At 52.3% G+C, this 24,553-nt stretch overlaps 1 protein-coding gene across 1 annotated transcript; it reads left to right on the forward strand.

Annotated features, from left to right (window-relative positions):
• The first annotated feature begins 1,869 nt into the window (after positions 1-1,869).
• TRIM27 (tripartite motif containing 27) lies at positions 1,870-18,737 on the forward strand. Its single transcript, XM_019437128.2, has 8 exons — positions 1,870-2,511; positions 3,555-3,650; positions 6,096-6,326; positions 12,112-12,134; positions 13,860-13,975; positions 14,107-14,139; positions 15,678-15,704; positions 17,151-18,737. Exons 1-8 carry the CDS (start codon positions 2,092-2,094, stop codon positions 17,744-17,746), a joined length of 1,542 nt encoding a protein of 513 aa, XP_019292673.1. The 5' UTR covers positions 1,870-2,091; the 3' UTR covers positions 17,747-18,737.
• The last annotated feature ends 5,816 nt before the right edge of the window (positions 18,738-24,553 follow it).

Raw genomic sequence — 24,553 nt, forward strand, 5'->3', positions numbered from 1 at the left:
GGTCACTTTACAACGGAATAAATAACAAATTATTTTTAGTCTGATTAGAGCAAGTCGAAATAGAGAGCATAGACAGTCTGGAGAGGACTCTCCTCTTTGAAGTACTTTAGCGTCTGGTATCAGTTTCCTATTTATGAAGTATGTTGGGCTGTGTGAGGGCTAAAGTCACTTCCTACTTTAAAAGTATGCTTAGGGGGTAAAATGGGGAAACATTGGGCGGGGGGATGAAAAAAGAAAGAAAGAAAAAAGTATGTCCTGCTTTAGAACTTTGATAGAGAGGTGAGGGTTCCATGCAAGGGAGCTGAAGTCTCTGCCTAGAAAACAGCCAAGTGCTCAGAATCTGAGGTTCCGCGTGAACGTGGGAGACTCACAGGGGAAGAGAGCCGTCAGTGTGCTGTTTGCTTAGGTTACACTCTGAGGAGGGGTAGGATCGGTGAGCAGGCCTGCAGAGGGCTGTGGTGGGCACCGCCTAAGCCCTAAGAAGCTGGGTTGGGGTTGTGGCTTCCTGAGAGGACAGTGAAGGTGTTAGTCTGCGGTGGAGGCCAGAGCGCTCCCTGGAACCTGGTGCTCAACGGTGTGGACAATGTCCGGGAGGCAAAAAAAAGGGTAGCTTTGAAGATTTGAGTGAGAAGTGACAGAATGAAAGGGGCATTTGGGGGCTTTTCTAAGGAGGAGTCCCATCCTGGCGGTGTCAGTAGGGAAATTACTGGAAACGCTCAGTCACCTGGCTACTAACTCACCTTAAAACGTCTGCAATCTGACAGTGTTGAAATAACTTCGGTCAAGGTGTAACAACGGAAATTAAAATAAAGAGAGGCCTGTAGAGAGAGAAAGCAAGGCGAGACTGTCCGGATTGAATGAAACCAAGAGGATGAGGACAGTAGTGAGGAAACAGCAAAGGAGACCAGGAAATCCCAAGGTGGGCGCACTTGTCCAGTGGTGACCAGGAAGGGGCAGGCTTGCGGGTTTCTAGCCAATTCTGTGCCCGGTGAGCACTTTCGGTGTAATGGATAAACACCCTTATGGCTAAAACACTAAACGGGGTGGGCTCCCTCCTTGTTGGGCTGTAGTGATCATTCCCATTTCTCCGGAGAGGATGCTGAGGCTCTGGCGGTAAACCCGCTGGCTTGGGAACAGTGGGAAGGAGCCGAGCTGCATGGGTCTGATTCTGTGTTACAGAAATGTTGCCAGCACACAGGTAAGACGTCCTTTCTGGAAACAAAATTGCGAGGGTTCCGGCTGCTCGCATGCTCCAGTCTCCTGGAAACGCCACAACTGTCCTCGCCAACCCCACCCCCCCACCCCCGCCCCCCACAACTAGGCTGAGGCGGGGGGCCGGGCAGAGACCCTGAGCAAAGCCCGGGTGAAGGTGGGGGGATCCAGGCTCAGGGAGGGGCGGTCCAGGGCTGGGGAGGTGGTGGTGGTGGGGTCCAAACGTGGGGAGGTGGGTGGAGGTCCAGACTCGGGGAGATGCGGGGGTGGGTGTCCAGGCCCGGGGCGGTGGAGGCGGGGTCCAGGCCTGGGGGGAGGGGGGACTAGGCCCCGGGAGGTGGAGGGGGGGTCCAGGCCCGGGTAGGTGGGTCCAGGCTCAGGGAAGTGGGGGGAGTTCCAGGCCCGGGGAGGTGGATGGGGAGGGAGGTGGATGGGGAGGGAGGTGGATGGGGAGGGAGGTCCAGGCCCGGAGAGGTGTGTGGGGGCGATCCAGGCCCGGGGACGCGGGAGGCGAGGCGCGCACAAACCCGGGGCGGTGAAGGCGCGCGGGATCCCGGCCCAAACCCCGCCCCCGGGCCGCCCCTTCCGCTCGCGCCGGGATCCGCTCGGACGCGGCCACGTCGTCCTGCGCGCCCCGAGCGCCGGCCGCGCGAGTCCGGCCCGCGGCGCCCCTCGGCGGCCCCCCCCCCCCGCCCCTCGCGCAGCCGCGGGACCCCCGCCCCCCCCCCCCTTCCGGCCCCCCGGCCCCACGCCCGCTCGGCCCCGGGGGCGCGCCGCGGCGCAGGGAAGGCGCGGCGCAGGCGGGGGAGGCCCAGCGCGCGCGCGCCCCGGGGTCCCGGCCCGGGAGGCGCCGCCCGGAAGCGGGAGTGGGGCCGCGCCATGGCCTCCGGGAGCGTGGCCGAGTGCCTGCAGCAGGAGACCAGCTGCCCCGTGTGCCTGCAGTACTTCGCCGAGCCCATGATGCTCGACTGCGGCCACAACATCTGCTGCGCGTGCCTCACCCGCTGCTGGGGCGCGGCGGAGACCGACGTGTCGTGCCCGCAGTGCCGGGAGACCTTCCCGCAGCGCCACATGCGGCCCAACCGGCACCTGGCCAACGTGACCCAGCTGGTGAAGCAGCTGCGCACCGAGCGGCCGTCGGGGCCCGGCGGCGAGATGGGCGCGTGCGAGAAGCACCGCGAGCCGCTCAAGCTGTACTGCGAGGAGGACCAGATGCCCATCTGCGTGGTGTGCGACCGCTCCCGCGAGCACCGCGGCCACAGCGTGCTGCCGCTCGAGGAGGCGGTGGAGGGCTTCAAGGTGAGGGCCGCGCGGCGCGCGGACAAAGGCGGGCGGGGGGCGGGGGCGGGGGGCTTCCTCCTCCCCGCCTAGAAAATGGCTGAGCCGGACGCGGGCGCCGCAGCCGTCATTTCCTCCGCGGAGCCCCGGCGCCCGCGTGCGGGGGAAGCCGGGGGTCTCTCCGTCCCCCCCACCCCCGGGCACTTCCCCGCGGAGACCCGCCCCCCCTCCCTGGACCGAGCGCAGGATGCGCGTCAGACCGCGCGCTCCGCACACGGATCGCTCGCGCGGAGCACACGCGCACGGTGACCGGCAGGTGCTCGTGTCCCGCAGGTGCGCGTGCCTCCGTCCGCGCGCGTTTCCCCGGCCCTGGCCTGGGCTCCGGCCTGTTCTGGAAGCTCACGGAAGGCAGCGGGGTCCTTTCTTGCTGGAGGCAGTTAGGAGCCCCGAGGCTCCGGAGTCAGCAGCTACTATGAAGGTTGAACGAAACAGCACGAGTGGGTGGCCCTTGTGAAGCGTCGAGCCAGCACGCTGGCACAGCCAAACAGCCACATGGAAACAGAGTGTTGAGTGTGACAGTTGTCAGGCTATGTGTGGGGAACGCATGTGCTGTTGTCCGTGTGTTTGAGGGCTGCGGGAAAGGCACACGAGCAATGGCCTGTGTGTGTAGGTGAAAGTGACTACATTCATGCATAATTAGTCACGTAGCCTTTACGGTGCTTTCAGGTACATTATTTTATGCTGGCGATAACCTTCGAGGAGGCTGCGAAGGTAGTGGTCAGGGCATTTTCTCAGTGTGCGCCTCTGAAGAGCCCCCGCTTACCCCTAAGCCTCCACTCACCTTTTCACTGAAGGATGCCTTCCTGGGATAGGCAGGCCACCCGCAGGTTTAAGACGCACACACTGACTGCCAAAGAGAGGAGTGACCCCCTGTGCCCTGGGGATGGCGGTGCGGTCCCAGGACAGGCTCTAACCAGGGAATGTGGTCTCGCGTGGGTAATAGGCACAATGGCCATGCTGAGGTCTGCCTAATTTCCAACTGTGCAACTTTTTGCTTTTGCCAGGAGCAAATCCAGAACCAGCTGGACCATCTGAAAAGAGTGAAAGACTTAAAGAAGAGGCGTCGGGCACAAGGGGAGCAGGCCCGAGCTGAACTCTTGGTAAGGCAACTCGGAATTCACTGCTGATCTCGCCACTGCTGATCTCGCCACTGCTGATCTCGCCACTGCTGGTCACTCTGTCTTGTGTGAGGCTGTTACTTCCCTTAACGTATCCAGTCAAGGCATCCAGAACTTCTAGATGCAGATGAAACAACCCCACGTGGCAGTTGGGGACTCACCTGGAGAACCGAGGGGTTCCCACATTTGGGAAGAGCTGAGGTTGGGACCCCTGGAGATCTGACCTTTCAAAAGTGTAACCTGTTAGTTTCGTGTACTTGGGGTTGATCCTTGACAATACTGATACCCGTGAAATTCTTGGCCATGGTTAGCTTCCTTTGGTGCCATTCTGCTGACAGTGCCTTATGAAGTAGCCTCAGCAAGTGACTTATGTCCTAATTTGTGATCGAGGTGTGTGTGTGTGTGTGTGTATTTTTTAACAGCCAAAACAAAATAAACTAGAAGTACAGACTTTTTTTTTTTTTTTTTAATATTTACTTAGTTTTGAGACAGAGCACAAGCAGGGGAGGATCACAGGGAGAGCAAGACACAGAATCAGAAGCAGGCTCCAGGCCCCAAGCTGTCAGAGCCCATTGTGGGCTCGGGGCTCGAACTCACAAACGGTGAGATCATGACCTGAGCTGAAGTTGCTTAACCGATGGAGCAAACCAGGTGCCCCCATAGACTTTTATGATATATACTTATGTATCCACCATATAGGTGCTTGAGTAATTTTTTAAAATAGCAAATAAAATATTAGAAATTTCCTTGGGGTTGCCTGGGTCGCTCCGTCGGTTAAGCGTCCGACTTTGGCTCAGGTCGTGATCTCGCGGTGTGTCGTTTTGAGCCCTGTGTCGGGCTCCGTGCCGACAGCTTGGAGCCTGGAGCCTGTTTCAGATTCTGTGTCTCCCTCTCTCTTTGCCCGTCCCTGCTCACGCTGTGTCTCTCTTTCAAAAATACATAAAACAATTAAAAAAAATTTTTTTTAAGAAATTCCCTAGAGGTGCTTACATCTGAAAGGCAAGTCTTAGACTAGTAGAGTCTGGCACCATCTTGTGAAATTTTGTCAGTCCTGGACAGGGAACTTCTCAGGATGCCTGCAGACACCGCCGTTTCCTCTGCCCACACAATCCTCTGAGACCTTAGCTCGCCTTGCTTGCAAATAGTTCTGATGGATGGAGAGTGTCCTAGTGAGCCTGAGTGGACTCAAGTCACCATGCACACAGCCATTGTGTCCCCTGGGGGACGGTTGTCAGAGGGGAGGAAGACCCATCTCTGAGAACCAGGACTCTTGCACATGCTTCTTGGCCCTGACACTAGCCAGTTGGGTAGATGGAGAGTGATACACCCTCCCTGGACCGGTCTGCTCCTCTGTGAAATGGGTAGGCTGGCCTCGTGGTTTTTCAGCAAGGCTAGTACTGCTCTCTCCTTCCCTCCAGTGCTGTGTGGTTTGGTTGTCACTTGAGGAACTGAGTGACTGGGGAGGGGAGGGCAGAGATCCTGAATGTCCTGCAACGGGACAACAGGGTCATGCCAGGCAAACTTGTCCCCCCACCAGAGTGCCAGTAACAACCCCTTTGAGAAGCACTGAGTCAATTGCTCTTTAAGGTCTCTTTCAGCTTTAATTTTCCATTTCTAAGATTACATTGTATCCTTTATATCTTTAAAAAACTCAATGTAGCTAAGGAGAGGTGTGACCTTGTGGGAAGGATTTAAAACAAGTGTGTGAGCATCACTGTCCCACAGTGAGTGCTTAGGAAGGGCGGTTAGTCGGATGCTTCACGAAGGGATATCCTCAGGAGTCTAGCTTAGAAAGCTTCTGTAAAGGGCCAGATACTAAGTATTTTTGGCTCTGTGGGCCGCATCATCTCTGTCACAACTGCTCAACTCTTGTAACTTGACGACAGCTAAGTACAATATGTGAACGATGGGTGTGGTTGTGTCCCAATAAAACTTTACTCCACAGGAGTAGACAAAGGGAGTTGAGCACAGAGCTTTAAGGGAGGCCTGTCATTGGGAGGTGGGGTAGAGAAGGGAGGGCGGACTGGCTTTGGCAAACAGGTCTGCACCAGGAGGGAACACACCCAGAGCCAGGGAGGGGGTAGTTGATGAATACCCCTGAAGGACAGAAAGAAGGTACGGGTGACATGGGAAGGGCCTCAGTGACGTGGCCAGGGTCATGATGCAAGGAATAAGTGTTCCAGTCCGTCCCCTGTACCTGACCCGTCACTTCCTGGCAGTCTTTCATGCCTCCCAGCCCCCTGCCAGGCAGGTATGTTCTTCTCTCTTACCTTCTGTGGCTTCTCTGTCACTGCGTGTGCTCCGCGAGAACACTGGGATGGGATGATGAGGTGGGGGGGGGGGGGGGGTGACAGTCCAGGACAAACACAAAGGGCGCTAGAAGAGAGCCTTCCCTCTCCTCAGTGCCCCTGCCTGTCCCCTGCGCAGAGCCTGACCCAGATGGAGAGGGAGAAGATTGTCTGGGAGTTTGAGCAGCTCTATCACTCCTTGAAGGAGCATGAGTACCGCCTCCTGGCCCGTCTGGAGGAGCTGGACCTGGCCATCTACAACAGCATCAATGGCGCCATCACCCAGTTCTCCTGCAACATCTCCCACTTGAGTGGCCTGATTGCCCAGCTGGAGGAGAAGCAGCAGCAGCCCACCAGGGAGCTACTGCAGGTAAGCGTCAGTGCACCTGTCCACACGGCCCGCAGGGAGCTCAGTGGGTAAGGGTCCTGCGTGGGCAAGTGCTGTGATCACAGGCAAGGTTCTTGGCTTCTCTGGGCCTCAGTGACCCGATCTCCTGGTGTAAGGAGGGGTTGGGCCCACATGCCATGTAAAGACCACCTCCGTGCAGTATCTCGTCATTTTAACATGCACACATGTGTGAGCACAGCCAGCAAACGGTCAGCACTGGAGCCGGGGTCATTGGCCCAAGCCGCCCTGGGAGTCAAGCCTGGGGTAGGGCCTGTGATACGGCTGGGTGGCCCCCCAACCCAGCCAGACCAGGACAGAGCTGGTGTTCACTCAGTGCGTGTGGATAGTCTGCTCTGGGTCAGGCACTGGTCCAGGCACGGGGTGAATGGTGCAGAGGCTCTGCTGAAATTCATCTCATGTGGAGGTCGGACAACAAAGGAGTGAACAGCGATAGAAGAGATGTTGATAAATGCCGTTAAAAGGGAGATGATGGCCAAGGTCAAAGGTCAGCAAAGTGCTCCCCTCCTGTTTTTCTGTGGCCTGCGGGCCCAGTGTGGTTTTTACACTTGTAAGTGATTGGAAACCATCAGAATTTTATTTTGTGGAACGTGAAATTATATAAAATTCTAACTCTGTCGTGTGCGTGTTGTTGGCACGAAGGCCACACAGTGCGTCGTTGCTTTTCCACTGCCAGAGCAGAGGGTGCACCTGTGAGACCCACACGGCTCGCAAAAGCAGAACAACGTGCTGTGTGGCCTTTGAGAGCTAGTGTCTGACTCCTGCTTTAGGATAAGAAGGCCTAGCCTTGAACCTTAATGAGCACCGGTATTTCTTTGCCAGGGAGCAAAGGAGGACTTTGCAGAGGGAACACGTGGCCAGAGTGTGTGGCAGAACGTGACCAGGAGGAGGGAGGGGGACAATAGGGTCCCACGCAGTCGAGGGCTGACATCCACTTGGTTTAAAGCCGTGGGCACCGCAGATGCTCTTCTGTAGGAACGCTGAACAGTGTGGGGCAGGACCCACGTTGGGGACAGTGGTCACTGGCAGGGTGAGGGACACCACAGGGCGGGTGAGTATGTCGAGGAGTAAGAGCATAAGGAGAGGCAAGGAAGTACTCGGAGGTGGGGTGGGGTCGTGGGGCTTTGCGGGGAGGGGATGCTTAAAGAAACGAGGTAAACAGAAGCAGAGTCTGCTGTAAGGATGCGGGTCGGGAACATCACTGAGGCTGTAAATCACTGCTGTCTGCCTGAGAGGGAGGGCAGAAGGGAAGGAGGACCGACGTGTGCATAGGAGTTAGTTGAGGAAGATCTTTGGGGGGACAGGAGGGTGAGGGGAGGATGCAGGCAGGGTGAGGCTGGGCAGGCGACCCTGGTGTCTCTTGTTCTCTTGACTTTGGAAAGCAGGATCGTCTATTGTTACCGAGCAGGAGTTCGGGAAAATGTGGGCTTTGGAGAATGGGGGGAAGGTTTTAAATAATCGTTTCAGAGTCTGGGAAGACCAGGTGCTTTGTGAGACGTGGGAGGGTCACTCGGTCAGGGAACGTCAGTTTATCCTGGGGCCAGTCTGCCCTGTCGTGTGACTTTCTCTGAGACCACAACTGCTGGGGTACAGGCCCAGGGGAAGCTGGAATTTGCGTGTATCCAGGATTAGGGCTTTATTAGGTGGAGTGGAGAGGTTTTTTTCATTTTATTGGGAGAAAATTTACATAAGTTCATCATTTCAACCATTTCTTTTTTTTTAGTTTTTTTAATTTTTAATGTGTATTTATTTTTGAGAGAGCGACAGAGTGTGAGTGGAGGACAGGCAGAGAGAGAGAAACACAGAATCTGAAGCAGGGTCCAGGCTCTGAGCTGTCAGCACAGAGCCCGACGCAGGGCTCGAACCCACAGACTGTGAGATCATGACCTGAGCTTAACAGAGTCACCCAGGGGCCCCCATTTCAACCACTTCCGAGTGTAGGACTCATGGGGGCACCTGGGTGGCTCAGTTGGTCGAGGATCTGACTCTTGGTTTCAGCTCAGATCATGATCTCAGGGTCATAGGATCAAGCCCTGCATCAGGCTGAGTGTGGAGCCTGCTTGGGATTCTCCCTCCTCCCCCCCCCCCCCCTTTCTCTCTCCCCTCCTCCTCCTCCTCCACTGCCTGCACTCTCTCTCAAAAAAAAAAAAAAAAAAAAAGCGTACATTCAGCAGTATTTAGTAAACTCACAGTATTGTTGGGTCATCACAACTCTGTAGTTCGGGAAGGCTTTCATCATCTCAGAAGGAAACCTTGTATCTATCCGTTGAACAGTCGCTCGCTGGGTTCTACCCACTGGCGACCGCTAGTCGGCTACACGTCTCACGGGTTTGCCTGTTAGAGTCCGGCACCTGGAGGCCTTTCGTCTGACTCCTTTCACTTGCAAACCTTGTTCTGGGTTCAGCTGTGTCAGTGCTGCATTTGCTTTGGCGGCTGCGTAACGTTCCCCTGTGTGGATACGCAGCGTGTTTTGTTTCCTCGTGTGGCATTCCGTTCGTGAGTTGGCGGACGTTTGGCGATTGTGAATGGCGCTCTGAGCGGCAGCGCGGGACTCGCTTCCCGCCTGGTTGCGTCACGTGGTCAGGGGCCACGTTCCGGTCTGAGTGGATGTGCTGCCAAAGCGAGCGCTCGGGGTTTTAAAAATTATTACTTCTTAAGGTGGATGATACTTGCGAGGACGTTTTCGAAAGGGTGGATCTGTTGAAGAAAAGGGGCTGTGGACGTGGAGGAGGGAGAGGGTCTTGATCACGACCAGAGTGGCTATGGTGGACAGCGTGGGAAAAGCGGGCTGAATCTTACTTCACAGGGAACTATCAGAAGCATTCCCCCTGAGGTCAGGGACAGGACAAGATGCCCGCTGTTGCCTGCCTCTACTTAACATTGTATTGGAGGCTTTTGTTGGTTTTCTCACAATTTTTAAAATGTTTTGTTTATGTATTTTATTAACTTTTTTTATGTTTATTTTTGAGACAGAGAGAGAGAGAGAGAGAGGCAGAGTGTGAGTAGAGGAGGGGCAGAGAGGGAGACACAGAATCCGAAGCAGGCTCCAGGCTCCAAGCCGTCAGCACAGAGCCCGACGCGGGGCTCGAACTCACAAACCGCGAGGTCATGACCTGAGCTGAAGTTGGACGCCCCACCGACTGAGCCACCCAGGCGCCCCTAAAATGTTTTATTTTAATGTTCATTTATTTTTGATAGAGACAGCACAAGCGGGGGAGGGGCAGAGAGAGAGAAGGAGACACAGAATCCGACAGAGTCTCCAGGCTCTCAGCTGTCAGCACAGAGCCTGATGCAGGGCTCGAACTCCCAAACTGTGAGAACATGACCTGAACGGAAACCAAGAATCGGATGCTTAACCGACGGAGACAGCCAGGTGCTCCCAGAGTAGCAAAATTTTCCTAATTCGATATGCTGTTAGCAAAGATGTGGGAGAGAGAACTCCTATGCTGGTGGGAAGACCAAGTGTTTGGCAGTATTTAACAAAGTATGTGTGCAATTAGACCTGTACCAAGGGTCCTTGCAGGAATTTACCTAAGTATGAAAATAGGTACAAAAATGCATACACACAAAGTTACATGATGTAACATTGTAATAGCAAAGTACTGGGAAAAACCCACCTTCCAGACTGAGATTGGTTGAATCAATTCTGCATGTGTACACGCTATGGGATAGTAGGCAGCTGTACGGAAGAGGAAGGAAGATACCCACGAGACCCATGCACTGATGCAGTGTGTCCAGGAATGTGTTAAGTGAAAAAGTGCAAAATGCAGCATATGCTACTTTCTGTGGCAGAAAAAAGATAATTGAAAATCATGTATCTGCTTATTTTTGCAGAGGAAACCATGGAAGGATAAACCAGGTGGGGGAAATGGATGGAAAGGGATGAGGTAAAAAGTGACAGAGACTCTGGCCAAGTCTCAGTTTTTAGCACCAAAATAAATAAGAACAGTGATGGATTATAGCCTATTAAAGTAAGAATATATGAGTCCATACTAATAATAAATAGGAGGAAACTACTCTTTCCAGGAGAACGTCGATTAAGTGATATGGGAGGAATTTTGGGGCGCCTGGGTGGCTCGGTTGAGTGTCCGACTTCATCTCAGGTCATGATCTCAGGTTTGTGAGCTTGGGCCCCGCGTCCCGCTCGCTGCTGTCAGCACAGAGCCCGCTTCAGATCCTCTGTTTCTCTCTCTCTCTCTACCCCTCCCCCACTCGCACTCTTTCTCTCAAAAATAAACAAACATGTAAAAAATAAAATGAACTTTGAAGCTAGAAAAGGACCACTTAACAACCATCATAGAAGTTAATTCAGACAGTGGTTATCAGTGGATGTTAAATCTAAGGGAGGAAGTTTGAGAAAGGTTGGAATAGTAACACAATTTCAAAGTATCACTTTCACATTACTTACTAGTTACAAGAGGAAACACAGTACCTAGCCAGTGACCAAAATATCGCCAGTAAGGGGCCAGGGAATATCATGTGTCTTTAGGAGGATGCACCATACACTCCTCAAGGGGATACAGCCTGGATTTAATCATGAGGGGAGTGTCTGAAAGACTGCAAAGGACAGGAGACATTCTGGCGTAACAACCAGTGTCAATGTCGTGAAAGCAATGCTGGGGAGCCACTCCAGATGGAAGGTAGTGTCAGGATAGCTGAATGCGGCGAATGGTCCTGGGTTACTAGGGGGAGGGGACTAGCTGTGAGGAACTTTGTTAAGATGAACAGTTGGGGCACCTGGGTGGCTCAGTTGAGTGTCTGACTTCGGCTCAGGTCATGATCTCCTGGTTCCTGGGTTCGAGCCCTGCGTCGGGCTCTGTGCGGACAGCTCGGAGCCTGGAGCTGCTTCGGATTCTGTGTCTCCCTCTCTCTCTCTGCCCCTCCCCACTTGCACTTTCTCTCTCAAAATAAATCAATAAACTTAAAAAAAAAAAAATGATTAGGGGTTGCCTGGGTGGCTCAGTTGGTTAAGCGTCTGCCTTAGGCTCAGGTCATGATCTCACGGTTCGTGGGTTCAAGCCCCGCGTTGGGCTCTGTGCTACCAGCATGGAGCCTGGAGCCTCTTCAGATTCTGTGTCTCCCTCTCTCTCTGCCCCTCCCCGGCTCATTCTCTCTCTCTCTCTCTCTCTCTCTCTCTCTCTCTCAAAAATAAATAATAAAGATTAAAAAAAAAAAAAGAAGATGATTGGTTAAAGAAAAATATGGACTGTGGGTTAGATAATTGTTGCATCCATGTTCATTTTCTTGGGCTTGATTACTGCGATTGTGTAAGAAAACATGCTTGTCCTTAGGAAGTACACACACAAGTATGAAGGGGTAAAGGATATAATGTAAAGAGTGATCTTAAATGGTTCTGAACATAAACGTGTTCATAGTGATTTGGTGACAAGTATACACGAGCTACGTACTAGCAGTTTTTCTGTGTATTTGAAATTATGTCACGATAAAAAGTCAAAGCAAGTTGGACAAGTGAACAGTTGGGGTGCATGGGTGGGGTACTTGACTTGGGAAATTTGATCAAGATGTCCTTGGCCGGTGGGGCGGGAGCCGGACACAGGAAATGCTGGGACAGCAAATCGTGTGCCTCCTGGTTTCCTTGGCCCGATTTTTAGCCTCTTGACTGGGTTGTGTCCACATCTCCCTGGCTTCTCACAGGAGGGCCAGCCCATGGTTGGGTTTTCAACAGACATCCCTGAAAGAAAAGCGAACTTACAGCTTCTCACAGTTACCCTTCTCCTTTCTCTCGTAGGACATCGGGGACACGTTGAGCAGGTACAGTGTTCTCTCCCCCCAGTGTCCAATCGAGTGCAGGACGGCATGTCCCTCACACTCCTAAGTCCCGAAAGGAGCCCAGAGCCTCGGAAGGATATCTTCCCCAAGTGACATGTCCTGCCCGTCTCTGGACTGAGTCACTGTGTGCAGAGAGCCACATGGACCATGGATCTTCTCAGTAAAACTCAGGAATTACTGACAAATTGTGAGGGTGAAGGATGGAATTGTGCTTGTGGTTTGTGAGGACACGTCTGGGGACCTAGTGAAGGCTCCCAGGGGCCCAGTCACTTCTTACGGGTTGCAGAGTCCTGTCCCCGCCACCCCTCCTGGTTCCATAATGGGGAGAAGAGAATGGCTCAGGGTTACATAATTACTGCCCCGTTCCGGGGATCCCGGCCTTGTCCTCATTACTCCTGGGCTGTGTCCGCGATGGGGAGTGAGGGACAGCTCCCTGGATGCCGGGCCAGGAACGAGCAGGGGCACCCCCGTGTGGGCAGGTGTTTGCAGGGCAGACAGTGAGGGCCAGTGGGCTGGGCCTCGGGGACACGCTATTTGGTGCAGGGGCAGAGACTGACTTTGAAGGAGCCGGACGCTGAAGCTGCTTGACATGCTGAACGGTGAAAACCTCTGGGGGGCTGCAGCTGGGCCATGAGGGAGCACTCCCCAGGGGCCCTGAGGGAGCACCCCAAGAGCTGGGGCAGGGCCTCGTGCATCCGTGGAGTGACTTGGCTGGGAGGCCACGTGGATAGAATTATGTTGGTAAAATTGCGGGTTTTGAGGAGACGGATTAGAACGCGTCCAGTCCCAGCCACGTGGCCCCAGTGATTACGGCCCTTACTTGTTGCTTGTGCTGTTTGGTGCCACAGTCCATCCTGGCCCCACCTAGGGAGAGCAGGTCCTTCAGAGCCCAGCACCTCGTGACGTTCGTGTTTGGGTTTGGCCATGGGAAGTAGGGAACCCAATATCTCGTTGGCTTAGGGCTTAAACATGATGCAACGTGTGTCGCCGTGTAAGAGACGTGCAGGTAGGTGGCCCGGGGCTCGTCTGCTGGTTTCCTTGCCTTCGCTCTTCTGTGGTGCCCGAGTTGTGGTCCTGGATCTTACAGTCTAAGGTGGTCGCTGGACCGCTAGCCAGCCACACTCCTCTTAAAGCAGGCTTCTCAATGGACACAAGACCCTTCTTCCGTCTCATTGGTCAGAACTCAGCCACAAGGTCACATCTAGACCGGGCAGCCAGGAACCCAGGAAAGCTCGGAAGATGGGAGAAGGCGTGTCCGGGAGGCAGTTGGCAATCGGTTTTCACCATAGACCCACCCCCCCCCCAACCCCCCACAAGCAGGGAGCAGAGTGGGCACCTCTCTGAAGATGTTCTCCCCGTGTTTGGGAACCTGAGGGCACTGGGTCATTGTCCACCGTGAAGCTCAGGTCTTGGATGGAATCTGGTGCTTTCTGGCAAGTCAGCCTTATGTTCAGTTCAGGTGAACCTTCCTGAGGACAGGCCATTTGAAAATCCCTGAGCTACGTGCTGTGGGGGGTTTGGAATGAGCAAGATGTTTCTTCTGCTCTTGTTGAGAGGATCACGGTCTAGGAGGGGAGCAGGGAAAGAGTTGTGGTGGCTGCTTTTAAAGACTGTTTGCCAGTGTAACCCAGGCTTTGTCTGGGATCCTGAAGTTGTGGGGTTGGGGGACGTATTTACTCATTGTTTTGTTTTGTTTTTTTAACTTAGAGCTGAAAGAATCCGGATCCCTGAACCTTGGATCACGCCTCCAGATCTGCAAGAGAAAATCCACATTTTTGCACAAAAATGTCTGTTCTTGACAGAGAGTCTGAAGCAGTTCACAGGTAATGCAAACAGAGAGATCCACTGGGGGAAATGGATTCGTGCTCTGAACATCTGCCTATTGCCTGAGGGGAAGATCGATATTCCAGCCAGCTGTGGGATGCAAACTAAATGTCTCCTTTTCTCCCCTTAGAAAAAATGCAGTCGGATATGGAGAAAATCCAAGGTAAATATGTACCTTTACTGGGCTTTTGATGTTGAAGTTTCCTGGGAAGATGAACATCTACTTAAAAAAAATTTTGTTTTAATGTTTGTTTATTTTTGAGAGAATGAGAGACAGAGCACGAGCAGGGGTGGGCAGAGAGAGAGGGAGACACAGAATCCGAAGCAGGCTCCAGTTTCTGACCTGTCAGCACAGAGCCCCACACGGGGCTTGAACTCACAGACCAGAGATCATGACCTGAGCCCAAGTCGGATGCTTAACCGACTGAGCCACCCAGGTGTCCCATTTAATAATTTTTTTTTTTTTTTTTTAATTTGAGAAAAAGAATGAACAGAAACTATGCCAGTTGTACTTGATGTGAGCCGGTATTTAACATTATAACTTCTGCCCGTGGGCACTGGTGCTGACCAGGACGGGGGGTCACGCAGCACCTGCAGGGCAATGGCGGGAACAGGGTTTCAGGAGTCAGGCCACCCAGGGCCCAGCTCTGGCACTTACGAAGGATTCCACACTGTAGTTTCCTTGTCTGTAACGTGAGGAAGATAGTTCTCACCTCACAAGGCTGTAGAACTAAGTTAGCTACCATTTCTAAAGCCTTTAGAATGGGGCCTGACACATGATAAATCCTATATTTTTGTTTATTAGATAAAGTGTTTTAGGTATTTAAGAGAAGCCCCTTTAAATGTAAAATTTTCTGGTCACGAGCCACATTCAATTAGGAGTTGAGTTTATCCTAAATGCTAAAGTTCCTAGGTGGTCTTGTGGGATCCGAAACCCTTATATGGAAGTAAACCCTTTTCTTGTTTATTACAGCTTACAGATCCCCATACTCTCTGGTGGTTTCCTGTATGACGTATGCTAAGACCTTGTTTGCATTTTATCTTTCCAGATACACACTCTTTTGGCATCTTAGCAACACTTAGGTAGGGGACACCCAATGTCTTCCACAAGCAGACAGATAGGGAGAAACTGTACCAGAGACTGGATGATCCCAGAAGTGGTCAGTTCAGTGGTCAGTGCAGACCTGACCTTCCCTGGTGTGGCTCTCCTGCCACTTAAAAGGCTCATGAGAGCTCATTTGTGAACATGCTTTGTCCACTGGGAAGTGCCTTTCAAGTGAGTGGTCCTGTTTTCCCAGCACGGTAGCGGCTGTCACCCAGCCCCTAGAGCAGAGGCGGCTTGTGGAAGCCAAGAATTCTGTACTGTGTGAACATGGAGCCCAGTTTCCCCCTGCAGAGCCAGCTGGCCCACTTTGGGGTGGGGTCCTTGATCTTGGCTCAGTTTGGCCCCATTTGCTACCAGCCTCAGGCACGTGGTTATCCTTCCCACACACAGTTCCCAGCCCCCCTTCCCCTCGGATTCTTGCTTGAACGATGGAGTCACGTGCCCTGTAGAGAACTCTGTGCATGATGGCAGCAGGGATTCTGGGCTGTGTAATGAGGCCACGGCTTGATGGTGCCGGTGACCAGAGCCCCTTCTGTTAGGCATTTCTTGGAAATACTCACATGACGTCCATAACTTCTTCTCTCTTGTTCTTTCAGAATTGAGAGAGGCTCAGTTATACTCAGGTAGGTGATGGAGACAAAACTGTATGGAAACAGGAGTAAAAATCCTAAAGCCCAAACTACTGTTGTGAATGATTTGAGAAATTGCCTAAATTTGGGCTCTTCAGGTTATGTGTGTAAAAGTGATAAACACAACCAGATAAAAACCATTGTCTCTATGTGTTTGCAACGTGTTTGCTTCCTAAAATGCCCCAAAGCCGAAGCCAGTGGAGGAAGTGGAGGCCAGGAGCTTGAGGAGAAGCCTCTCCCCCTTCCCACCATGCCCTGTGGCTCTGCAGCCCAGCCTCAGGACCACCGTGGGCTTCCACTTAGTGAGCTCAGCTTTTGTTCTCAGCTGGGGGTCCAGGAATGTCGGGTCCTCCCATCTCTGGGCGGGAACTGAACGAAGCCCCCTCCCCATGACCGTCACTGTCACCCAAGAGTCAGGGGACTGGGTCCCAAGGACCCAGAGGCACTACATCATGGGTGTGTGCTGTCTGCAGTCATGTGCACCCCCCCTCATGAAGACCGGTCTCTGAGCACAGCAGGTCTACGTTCGTTGGTGTTGGCCACTGTGATCCGTATTCTACTGTTTAAGCAGGTGCTAAGCGCATGCCTCGCGTGTGTCCTGCCCTGTCTGACACTGAGCAGGGTGCCGTAGAGGGAACAAAAGAGCGGGAGACGCTGTTCTGCCCTGGAGTTTAGTGTCTGCTGGGAGGTTCAAGGCACACCCACGGCATGGCAGACAGATGACTGTGCACAGATTGTTGAACCACGAACCCAGTGTGGGCCCAGGTCACCTCCCCGGTTGCCCATCATGAAGCTTTCACGGGAGTCCTTCAGCCTGCCTGGGCTGTGGTTTGGAGTTTTCCTCCCGAGCAGGGTTTGACAGGCGTGTGAGAGCCCCTGGCAGTTCAAAGCGGGAAGTCCCCGCACGTTGGCAAGGTGCACCCAGGGGTGTGTCGTGGGCGATAAATCATGTCGGGCCTAAGGGAGGGAGAGGGTGCTGGCACGGCTGGCTAACAACAACTTTTTGATGAAGATGTGGGTCTTGCACTGGACATTAAAAAGAGATGAGTGGGGTTTTTTGCACGGTCGAGTAAGGATACAAAAGAGTGATTTGAAAGGTGGGCAAATTGATAACAGGATTGCAGTCCCTTATTCACATACCTCGGATCCCAAAAGCTGTCTGGGAGATTCAGCCGACAATGGGTAATGTGGCTTAAGATGTAGAAGAAAGGGAATGGAGGTAAAACGTCGGCACTGTCGACCTATCTGGGCTTGGAAAGGTGATGAGCTAATCCGGAGTCATCTTGGGGATGTTGAGTCCAGGATGAATTTGAGGTGAAGGCGGCCTACAGGGGGCGCTCGTATTCTCCCCTTGGGGAGGTGGGGGAGAGGCCAGGAGCCCTCCAGGCGCTCTCCGGGCCCTTGGCTCACCTGCCCCTCGCCTCCCCTCTGTCTACGCAGTGGACGTGACTCTGGACCCGGACACGGCCTACCCCAGCCTCATCCTCTCCGATAACCTCCGGCAAGTGCGATACAGCTACCTGCAACAGGACCTACCTGACAACCCCGAGCGCTTCAATCTGTTCCCCTGTGTCTTGGGCTCTCCGTGCTTCATCGCTGGGAGACACTACTGGGAGGTGGAGGTGGGAGACAAAGCCAAGTGGACCATCGGCGTCTGCGAAGACTCGGTGTGCAGGAAAGGTGGCGTGACCTCGGCCCCCCAGAATGGATTCTGGGCCGTGTCCTTGTGGTACGGGAAAGAGTACTGGGCTCTCACCTCCCCAATGACTGCCCTCCCCCTACGGACCCCTCTCCAGCGGGTGGGGGTCTTCTTGGACTATGACGCTGGCGAGGTGTCCTTCTACAACGTGACTGAGCGGTGTCACACTTTCACTTTCTCTCATGCTACCTTCTGCGGGCCCGTGCGGCCCTACTTCAGCCTGAGCTACTCGGGGGGGAAGAGTGCGGCCCCACTCATCATCTGCCCCATGAGCGGGATCGATGGGTTTTCCGGCCATGTTGGCGACCATACTCATTCCATGGAGACTTCCCCTTGAGGAGGTGAACTCAGGCCACCGGGGCTGGCGGCCGCGATCCCACCCCGGGGCGGCAGGCGGCTTGCTGCCTCGCCGCTTCTGTTGTCTCAGCCGGACGCCCTTAGGCTCCCCAGGTCCTGCAGCGGGACGCGGGGTGTCCACGTTCTCTACCCTCTCCCCCTTCCCGTGCAGATTGTGAGATGTAATGACACGTGCCAGAGTGCCCAGAAATAAAAACCGGATGTCCGCCTCCGTTCAGCCCGTCCTGGAGGGGAGAGAGTGTGGACGGCCCTTGGAGAGCCGCTGGGGACACTTCACTGGGGCTCCGCCCAGCACCCTCTGTTTTGGCCCCACAAAGTGGTCACGGATGTTTGCTGTTTTCTGGGCTGAGGCTCCTTTTTAAGAACCTGGACAGGAACCACAGGGCCCTGCCAGCATGGCTCCCTCGATCCCGGGTTCTCCTTGGGGAGTCGTACCTCTACCCCATTCCCATTCTGCCGTAGTTTTATTAACTCCATTAAAGAGGCCTCTGTGTGTTTTGATTAGTTACAGTTATTTTACAGTAACGGTGGGAAATGGTGCCACCTCTGTTATGAGATAATGTTCTAATCAATGTGCTCTTTGCCTCTGTCTGTTCCGAGGGCTTTGTCTGCTCCCTCCATTCTGACCGGTGCACATCATCCAGGATAATTTCCTGCCAACACTCTCCACTGTCCCCAGATCCCCCTCACACTCCTATTTGTGGACTGACGGTCAGTCATACCCCATCCCTGGAGAGATTCTGAGGCACTATTCCAGGGATTCATTGACTTTTTGCCTCCTTTTCTCCATTTCCTGTGGGGAATGACCTTTCTAGTACGTGTACCATTGAGGGGCAGCTCTATCCCCATAGCCGTCGGGTCACGAGGCTAAACAGATCACTTCAGCAGGCCCCCACGATGGCTCTTCGTCCTCCTTTCCTTTGGGTATATGCCCCTCTGTTTGAAAATAAAGTGACCATGGATGTTGTTTACATTGTTGTTGCTTTCCGGGTCTTGGTAGGATTGGGTTTAGATGTTGGGGCGGGGTTGAAGGGGTTAGCTCTCGGTGAGTTCCCTATGGGTCCGAATCCTGGTCTGGCCAGTGTTTTACTTCCACCTGGATGATAAAACAGGTTTGGGTGCCACGTTCCTGCTTTCTAATGGTGCCGAGAGAGCAGTGTCAGCTGTTCACTGTCTTGTAAGTTCACCAGGAAAGGGTTCTCAAGTCCTTCTCTTTTAAGTTTATTTATTTTGAAAGAGAATGTGAGCAGGGGAGGGGCAGAGAGGAGAGACAATCTCAAATCTCATTGACAAACTCAATGCGGGGCTTGAGTTCACGAACCATGAGATCATGACCCAAGCCAATACCAAGAGTCGGACGCTTAACTGACTGAGCCACCCAGGTGTCCTTCCCAAGTCCTTTTTATAGCTGGCGGTGGGATAATGCAGCAATGCTTGGCATAGATCAGAGGGCCCAGAACCACCAACCTAAGCCCTTGGGGATACAAAGGTCACCACGTACTGAGGAGGAAAGATCTGGCTGAGAGAATAGCTTTGTTCCAGGGATTTGGATCATTTCTGCTTCTGGACACGGCCTCAAGAAGACAAGACCTTATGGTCTGTACTCAGTCCTGTTCCCAGCGTTGTTTGGGAAATCATATAACTAGGGCCTACAGAGAGGGGCTTCGATGAGGGTGTAGGGTATGTATGTGGAGCACCACGAACTAGACAGACCAATGCACAGATAGTTCTTGAATGTTCCTAACAACCCTACAAAGTGGGTACTATTGCCCTTACTGTACAGATGCAGAAACCGAGGCACGGGGTGAATGGCTTACCCCAGACACAGCTGGGAAGCCGTGGAACCGGGACTCACACTAAGATGGAATGCTCGACCGCACACACCTGATCGCAGCCCTCCGCACATGTGGATTCTGCTTTCCCGCGTGGGAAACAGAGCGTTGAACAGAGGCCTTAATGGCGCTGGTCCGTCGACCCGGGGCACCTGCCTTCAGCAGGAAGGGTCTGCAGCTGGGAAGCTGGGTGGGGTCCCCATCAAAATTGCATTCCAGTGTCACTTAATTTAGTCCACTGGGGAGAGGAGGAATACAGGCACGCAAAGAGGGCACCTTGTGGGTGTCCAAGAAAGAGTGTCTCTGGGGTGGACGGCGGTCCTCACAGCCAGTGCTGGGGCTGTCTGAGGGGCTCGCAGTGGGTCTCATTGGTCCCCAGTAGACCCAGAGCTCCAGGAGCAGCGTCGCGATGCGTTTTTGTTAGCAGCAGCAGCCAGAGCAGTGCTAAGTCTGTCCGATTCAACAAAGCTACTTCCCATGTGAATGTAGATGTGCCCCAAGAGTCAATGGTCCTAACCATGCTGGGTGAGGATGTGTCTGAAGACCAGATACCTTACGATTGATTCCCATCTTGTAATGTGAACAAAAGGACCGTGGGAGGATACCACAGAGGTGGAGGCTTAGGTTGATATGTGTTACTGGTTACCTTCCGTTCCTTGTGGTGGGTTCATACGTATTTAAAAATTACTTAAATTCTTACTTAAACAACAACAACAATCCTGCCATTTTGGATAAGGTTGAATGAATCTGCAGATGAGTCTAAATGTACTCATCTGCAGAAAGGTGAGCAAAACTTGAATTCAGTGAATCAGGATTTGGGGCCCAGTAGCATCCTTTTGGCTCCTATCTGGTTCTTTCCTCAGAACATCCCAAGTTAACTACACATTAGGATTCCAACAGCCCAGTCTTTAGAGCTTTTGCTGCTCCAGGGTGTTACTGTGTCTGCCTTCAGCTGCTTCTTTTTTCTTTTTTTTAAAAAAAATATTTACTGTATATTTATTTGAGCGAGAATGAGGGAGAGAGCATGCGAGCAGGAGAGGGGGCAGAGGGAGAGAGTCAAGCAGGCTCCACACTCCGCGCAGAGCCCAACATGGGGCTTGATCCCACGACCCTGGGATCTTGACCCCATCAGAAATCAAGTGTCAATCGCTCTACCAGCCGAGCCCCCCAGGTGCTCCTCTAAGGTTCCGTGATCCTGGCCTGGCAGGCCGAGAAGAGCATCTTCCCCAAGAGCAGAAGGGCCTGCAAGAGCCCAGTTTGGAGAATAAAAGGAAAGTGTGCCTGGCCCCTGCCCTCCAGGATGTGCAGTTGAGAAGATGAGAAATACTTGGGGTGATTACTGCCTAACACTTAAAGGAGCCATGAAACTGAAAGCAAATCTCTGTCCTCACAGTAAATGAGCCACTTGTCAGGGCAGTTATCTGTGGTCCAAACCCAAGACGCGACGGAAATCACACATCTCTTCCCAGCAAAGAAAAAACTGAAAAGGTTCTTTCTTCGTGTACTAATGGTGGGTGCATTGCCTCTTCACAAACGAAGGACAAAGATTCTTTGATTCAAACGGCACAATCACCCAGTGTTGGGTACCCCGGCTGAACTGGACTCCCCAGGAAGACACAAGAGAACGTGGCTTCTGTAATAAAGTCAGTTAAGAGGAGAAAAAATAACACGATAAAGAAGTAGAAAGCAACAAAAGCTGATTTGTGGGCGAGGGGACCGAGCGCTGCAGACCTCCCTGTGCAGCCCTGGGGTCCGAGGAGGCCGAAATCCTAGGGCTCCACTTCCTAGTGGCCCCTTTTCTGGAGGCGGACAGGCTGGTATTCACTAGCTGAGGGCTGCAATACAATTCTACCTGACCGTGCAATCAGATCACTAAACCTGTGCACCTCCTTCAGCCCAGGAGTGCCCCCTCCACGCGGCCTCGGTGAGGAAGAGCAAGGAAGCCAAACCAGTGTAGGTTACTGGGGACCTTTGCTAGGGTGTTCATGGAGTAGCTGGGTTTCAAACCACAAACTATAATGGTATTGGCCCAGTTACATTTCCTTGTTCTCCATTGAAGAGAAAAGCGGCTTATTTGCTGGCTTAATTTTACATTTGAAGTCTGAAGTGTAGCCAAGGCATGTGAAGGTATCTTTTTGAGGTATACTCCTCTCTCCCTGGTTCCTCATTCAGAACACACAGGATTTGTCTGGATAATAGTGGGGGAACAACTGCCAGACCCACTTTGGGGTTTGGATGCACAACAAGAATGTAATAGAAAAAGAAGATAATTTATTTTAGGGTAGAGATTTCACATTTTTCAACCTACACATTAAAAAAAACCCCAAAAAACTGGAGCAAAATATGCCAAAGTATTAACAGATGCTTTTGATGAGGTTATAGGTGATTCTCATCCCCACCCCCCATATTGAACTCTTCACTATGGAAACCTTTAAGCACACACAAAAAGTGAGGAAAATACACACAGAACTCCCCATGATACCTCCTAGCTTCAACAACTATCAATTTACGGCCAATCCCATTTCCAATATAGCCTCTTCTGCATTCCTACCCCCATCCCTGTTACTTTAAAGTAATTCTCGGACATGATAATCAGAATCAGATGTGTTTACCAGCGTCACATAAAACACTCATTTTGAGGATGGGAATTAAATTCCGTTTTTCAAATTGGTGTAGACCACCACCATCAGCTTTTCTTTTTAGTTCCCTCCACCCTTTAAACTTTTCAGGTCTTTCAAAGTCCCTCTTGTGGAAGATGTTTTCATAAAAATTTAGGGGGGCACCTGGGTGGCGCAGTCAGTTAAGCATCCCACTTTGGCTCAGGTCATGATCTCCTGGTTTGTGAGTTCGAGCCCCACATCAGGCTCTGTGCTGACAGCTCGGAGCCTGGAGCCCGCTTGGGATTCTGCATCTCTCCATCTCTCGGCCTCTCCGCTGCTCATGCTCTGTGTCTCTCTCTCAATAATAAATAAACGTTAAAAAAGATTTAAAAAATTAAAAAAAAATAAATATTTAGGATGGGGGAGTCCTATTGCACGATAATTATTAGTAAATAGTAAAAATATTTACATGTTTAATTATACCTCACCTTATTCCAGAAAGGACTTCAAGCCATTTAAAAACCAAAATCAAGGTAGCAGCGGTTTAACATGCCATAAAAGAAGGAAGAGAGATAAGGATGGGACAAAAGTGACCAGAAATAAAAGTAAATGTATAGCATGATAAAAAGGACCTTAAATATGGACCAGAGTTCGATTTTTAAAGATTGATAAGGGAACCCTGTTAATTGTATGACTCATAGTTTCTATGAAAATTGGCTGAATGTTTAAGGGACTTAATGAGATTAAAAGGTAAAATATAGTGAAAGATAGGAATTTCTGCCTGGGTTCTTGATAAATAGAAACTGTCACAAGGGTTTATGTTTCTTATAGTGAGTTTTGCAAATCAATACGGAGAGATGAACACTTCAGTTTGTTAAGCAATGTGAGAACCATTCAAACACGAACCTTGAACCTCACTCAGAGTTGCAGAATGATGTCCTGTCACCTTTCACCCGTTAAAATGTTTTGTTGTTTAATCAACCCTTTGTTGGCCAGGTTTGCGATATCCAGATGGCTTCAAATTTTCTGGTGGCGGCTGGACAGCATGTATCAAAAACTTTTAAGACTGGATAAACTTTAATCTAGGGACTCCACTTCTAGAAATGTAAGGAAATAATTATGGATATTTGAAAATATTCATCTACACAGGAATGTTCCTTGAAGCGTTTGCTGACGAGAGTGAAAAATTAGAAATAACCCAACGTTGGACAGCACCCGGTTTGACCGGGTATCTGCAGGACCTTGCAATTAGGAAACCAGTAACAATCCCAGCTTTTTAAGAGGTTACAACTGCCACGCCTACCACGTCTAGAATCACTTGTGGGATGACTTCCTTCCCACGGAACTACAGCTTCTTAAAGTACAGCAAACCTCACACCTTGCAGAGAGGGAAATTAGGAAACCATGTACTTCTCACTCCCATTTTCTCTTTCACTGTCAAAAACAGGTGTGAGACCAAGAGAGTCTGGGAATCTAAAACAGGGCCTATTAAACCTCAAATTAGTTCTTCGTGAAGAAAAGAGTAACCTGTGCCTCCCAGAAAGAAAAACGTTTGTGTGTTAATACAGAAAATAACCCATCGGGACAAAATGTACTGAACACTCTCAAATCTGTCCCTACTCCCTGAGCTTAGCCCGAAGCGGAGCTGCAGAAACAAGGGTCAGATCCATTTATTGGGCCCCTACTTTGCACTCGGGCACCGTCCTGGACCCGCATCGGGCCTGCCAGGGTTTCTCCGCACAGTTTACCACACCCCCAGGGTCTCTCAGTCCAGCTGCTGGAAAGGGTTTTCGAGCTTGTGGTCCAGGCCCGGAGCTCAGATTACTCCGAGCAAAGCGGAGAAAGCGGGAAAGCCCGCGTGCGGAGGCGTGGCGCTGTTGTCCCCCACCTGGCAGCAGACGCGTGGGGCTCAGATCCCAGCATCCGGGAGCAGCCCGAGGGCGGGGAGGGGCTCCTGCACCCACACCTGCATCGGCTCCCGAACCAACACTCTCATCTGCACCCGCACCAATACCCTTATCTGCACCCGTACAGGCACCCGCACCAACACTCTCACCTGCACAGACACCCGCACTGTTACACCTGCACCCACACAGGCACCCGCACCTGCACCCTCACCCGCACAGGTACTTACACCTACACCCGCACAGGCACCCCCGCACCTGCACAGGGGGGCGCAGGCACTTTCGGAGCCCAACAAACTCCCCGGCGCGTGCGAGCACTATTGGGGAGGAAGAGGCCGCGCCGCGGAACTAAGGTGTTTTGTACGTTGGTTGTTGTTCCTCCCTCTCCTGAAAAGAAAACCAGCAGCGCGCCCGGAGGCTGGGACCGGGCCGGGGGCTCGGGACGCTCCGG

Source organism: Panthera pardus, unplaced genomic scaffold (genome assembly GCF_024362965.1).
Source record: "Panthera pardus isolate Hobbes unplaced genomic scaffold, ASM2436296v1 HiC_scaffold_17, whole genome shotgun sequence".
NCBI lineage: Eukaryota > Metazoa > Chordata > Mammalia > Carnivora > Felidae > Panthera > Panthera pardus.

Coding starts and splice junctions, on each gene's coding strand:
- TRIM27 (XM_019437128.2), top strand. CDS start 2,092: ATGGCCTCCGGGAGCGTGGCCGAGTGCCTGCAGCAGGAGACCAGCTGC. Junction 14,140..15,677: donor GGATATGGAGAAAATCCAAG/GTAAATATGTAC, acceptor TTGTTCTTTCAG/AATTGAGAGAGGCTCAGTTA. Junction 15,705..17,150: donor AGAGGCTCAGTTATACTCAG/GTAGGTGATGGA, acceptor CTGTCTACGCAG/TGGACGTGACTCTGGACCCG.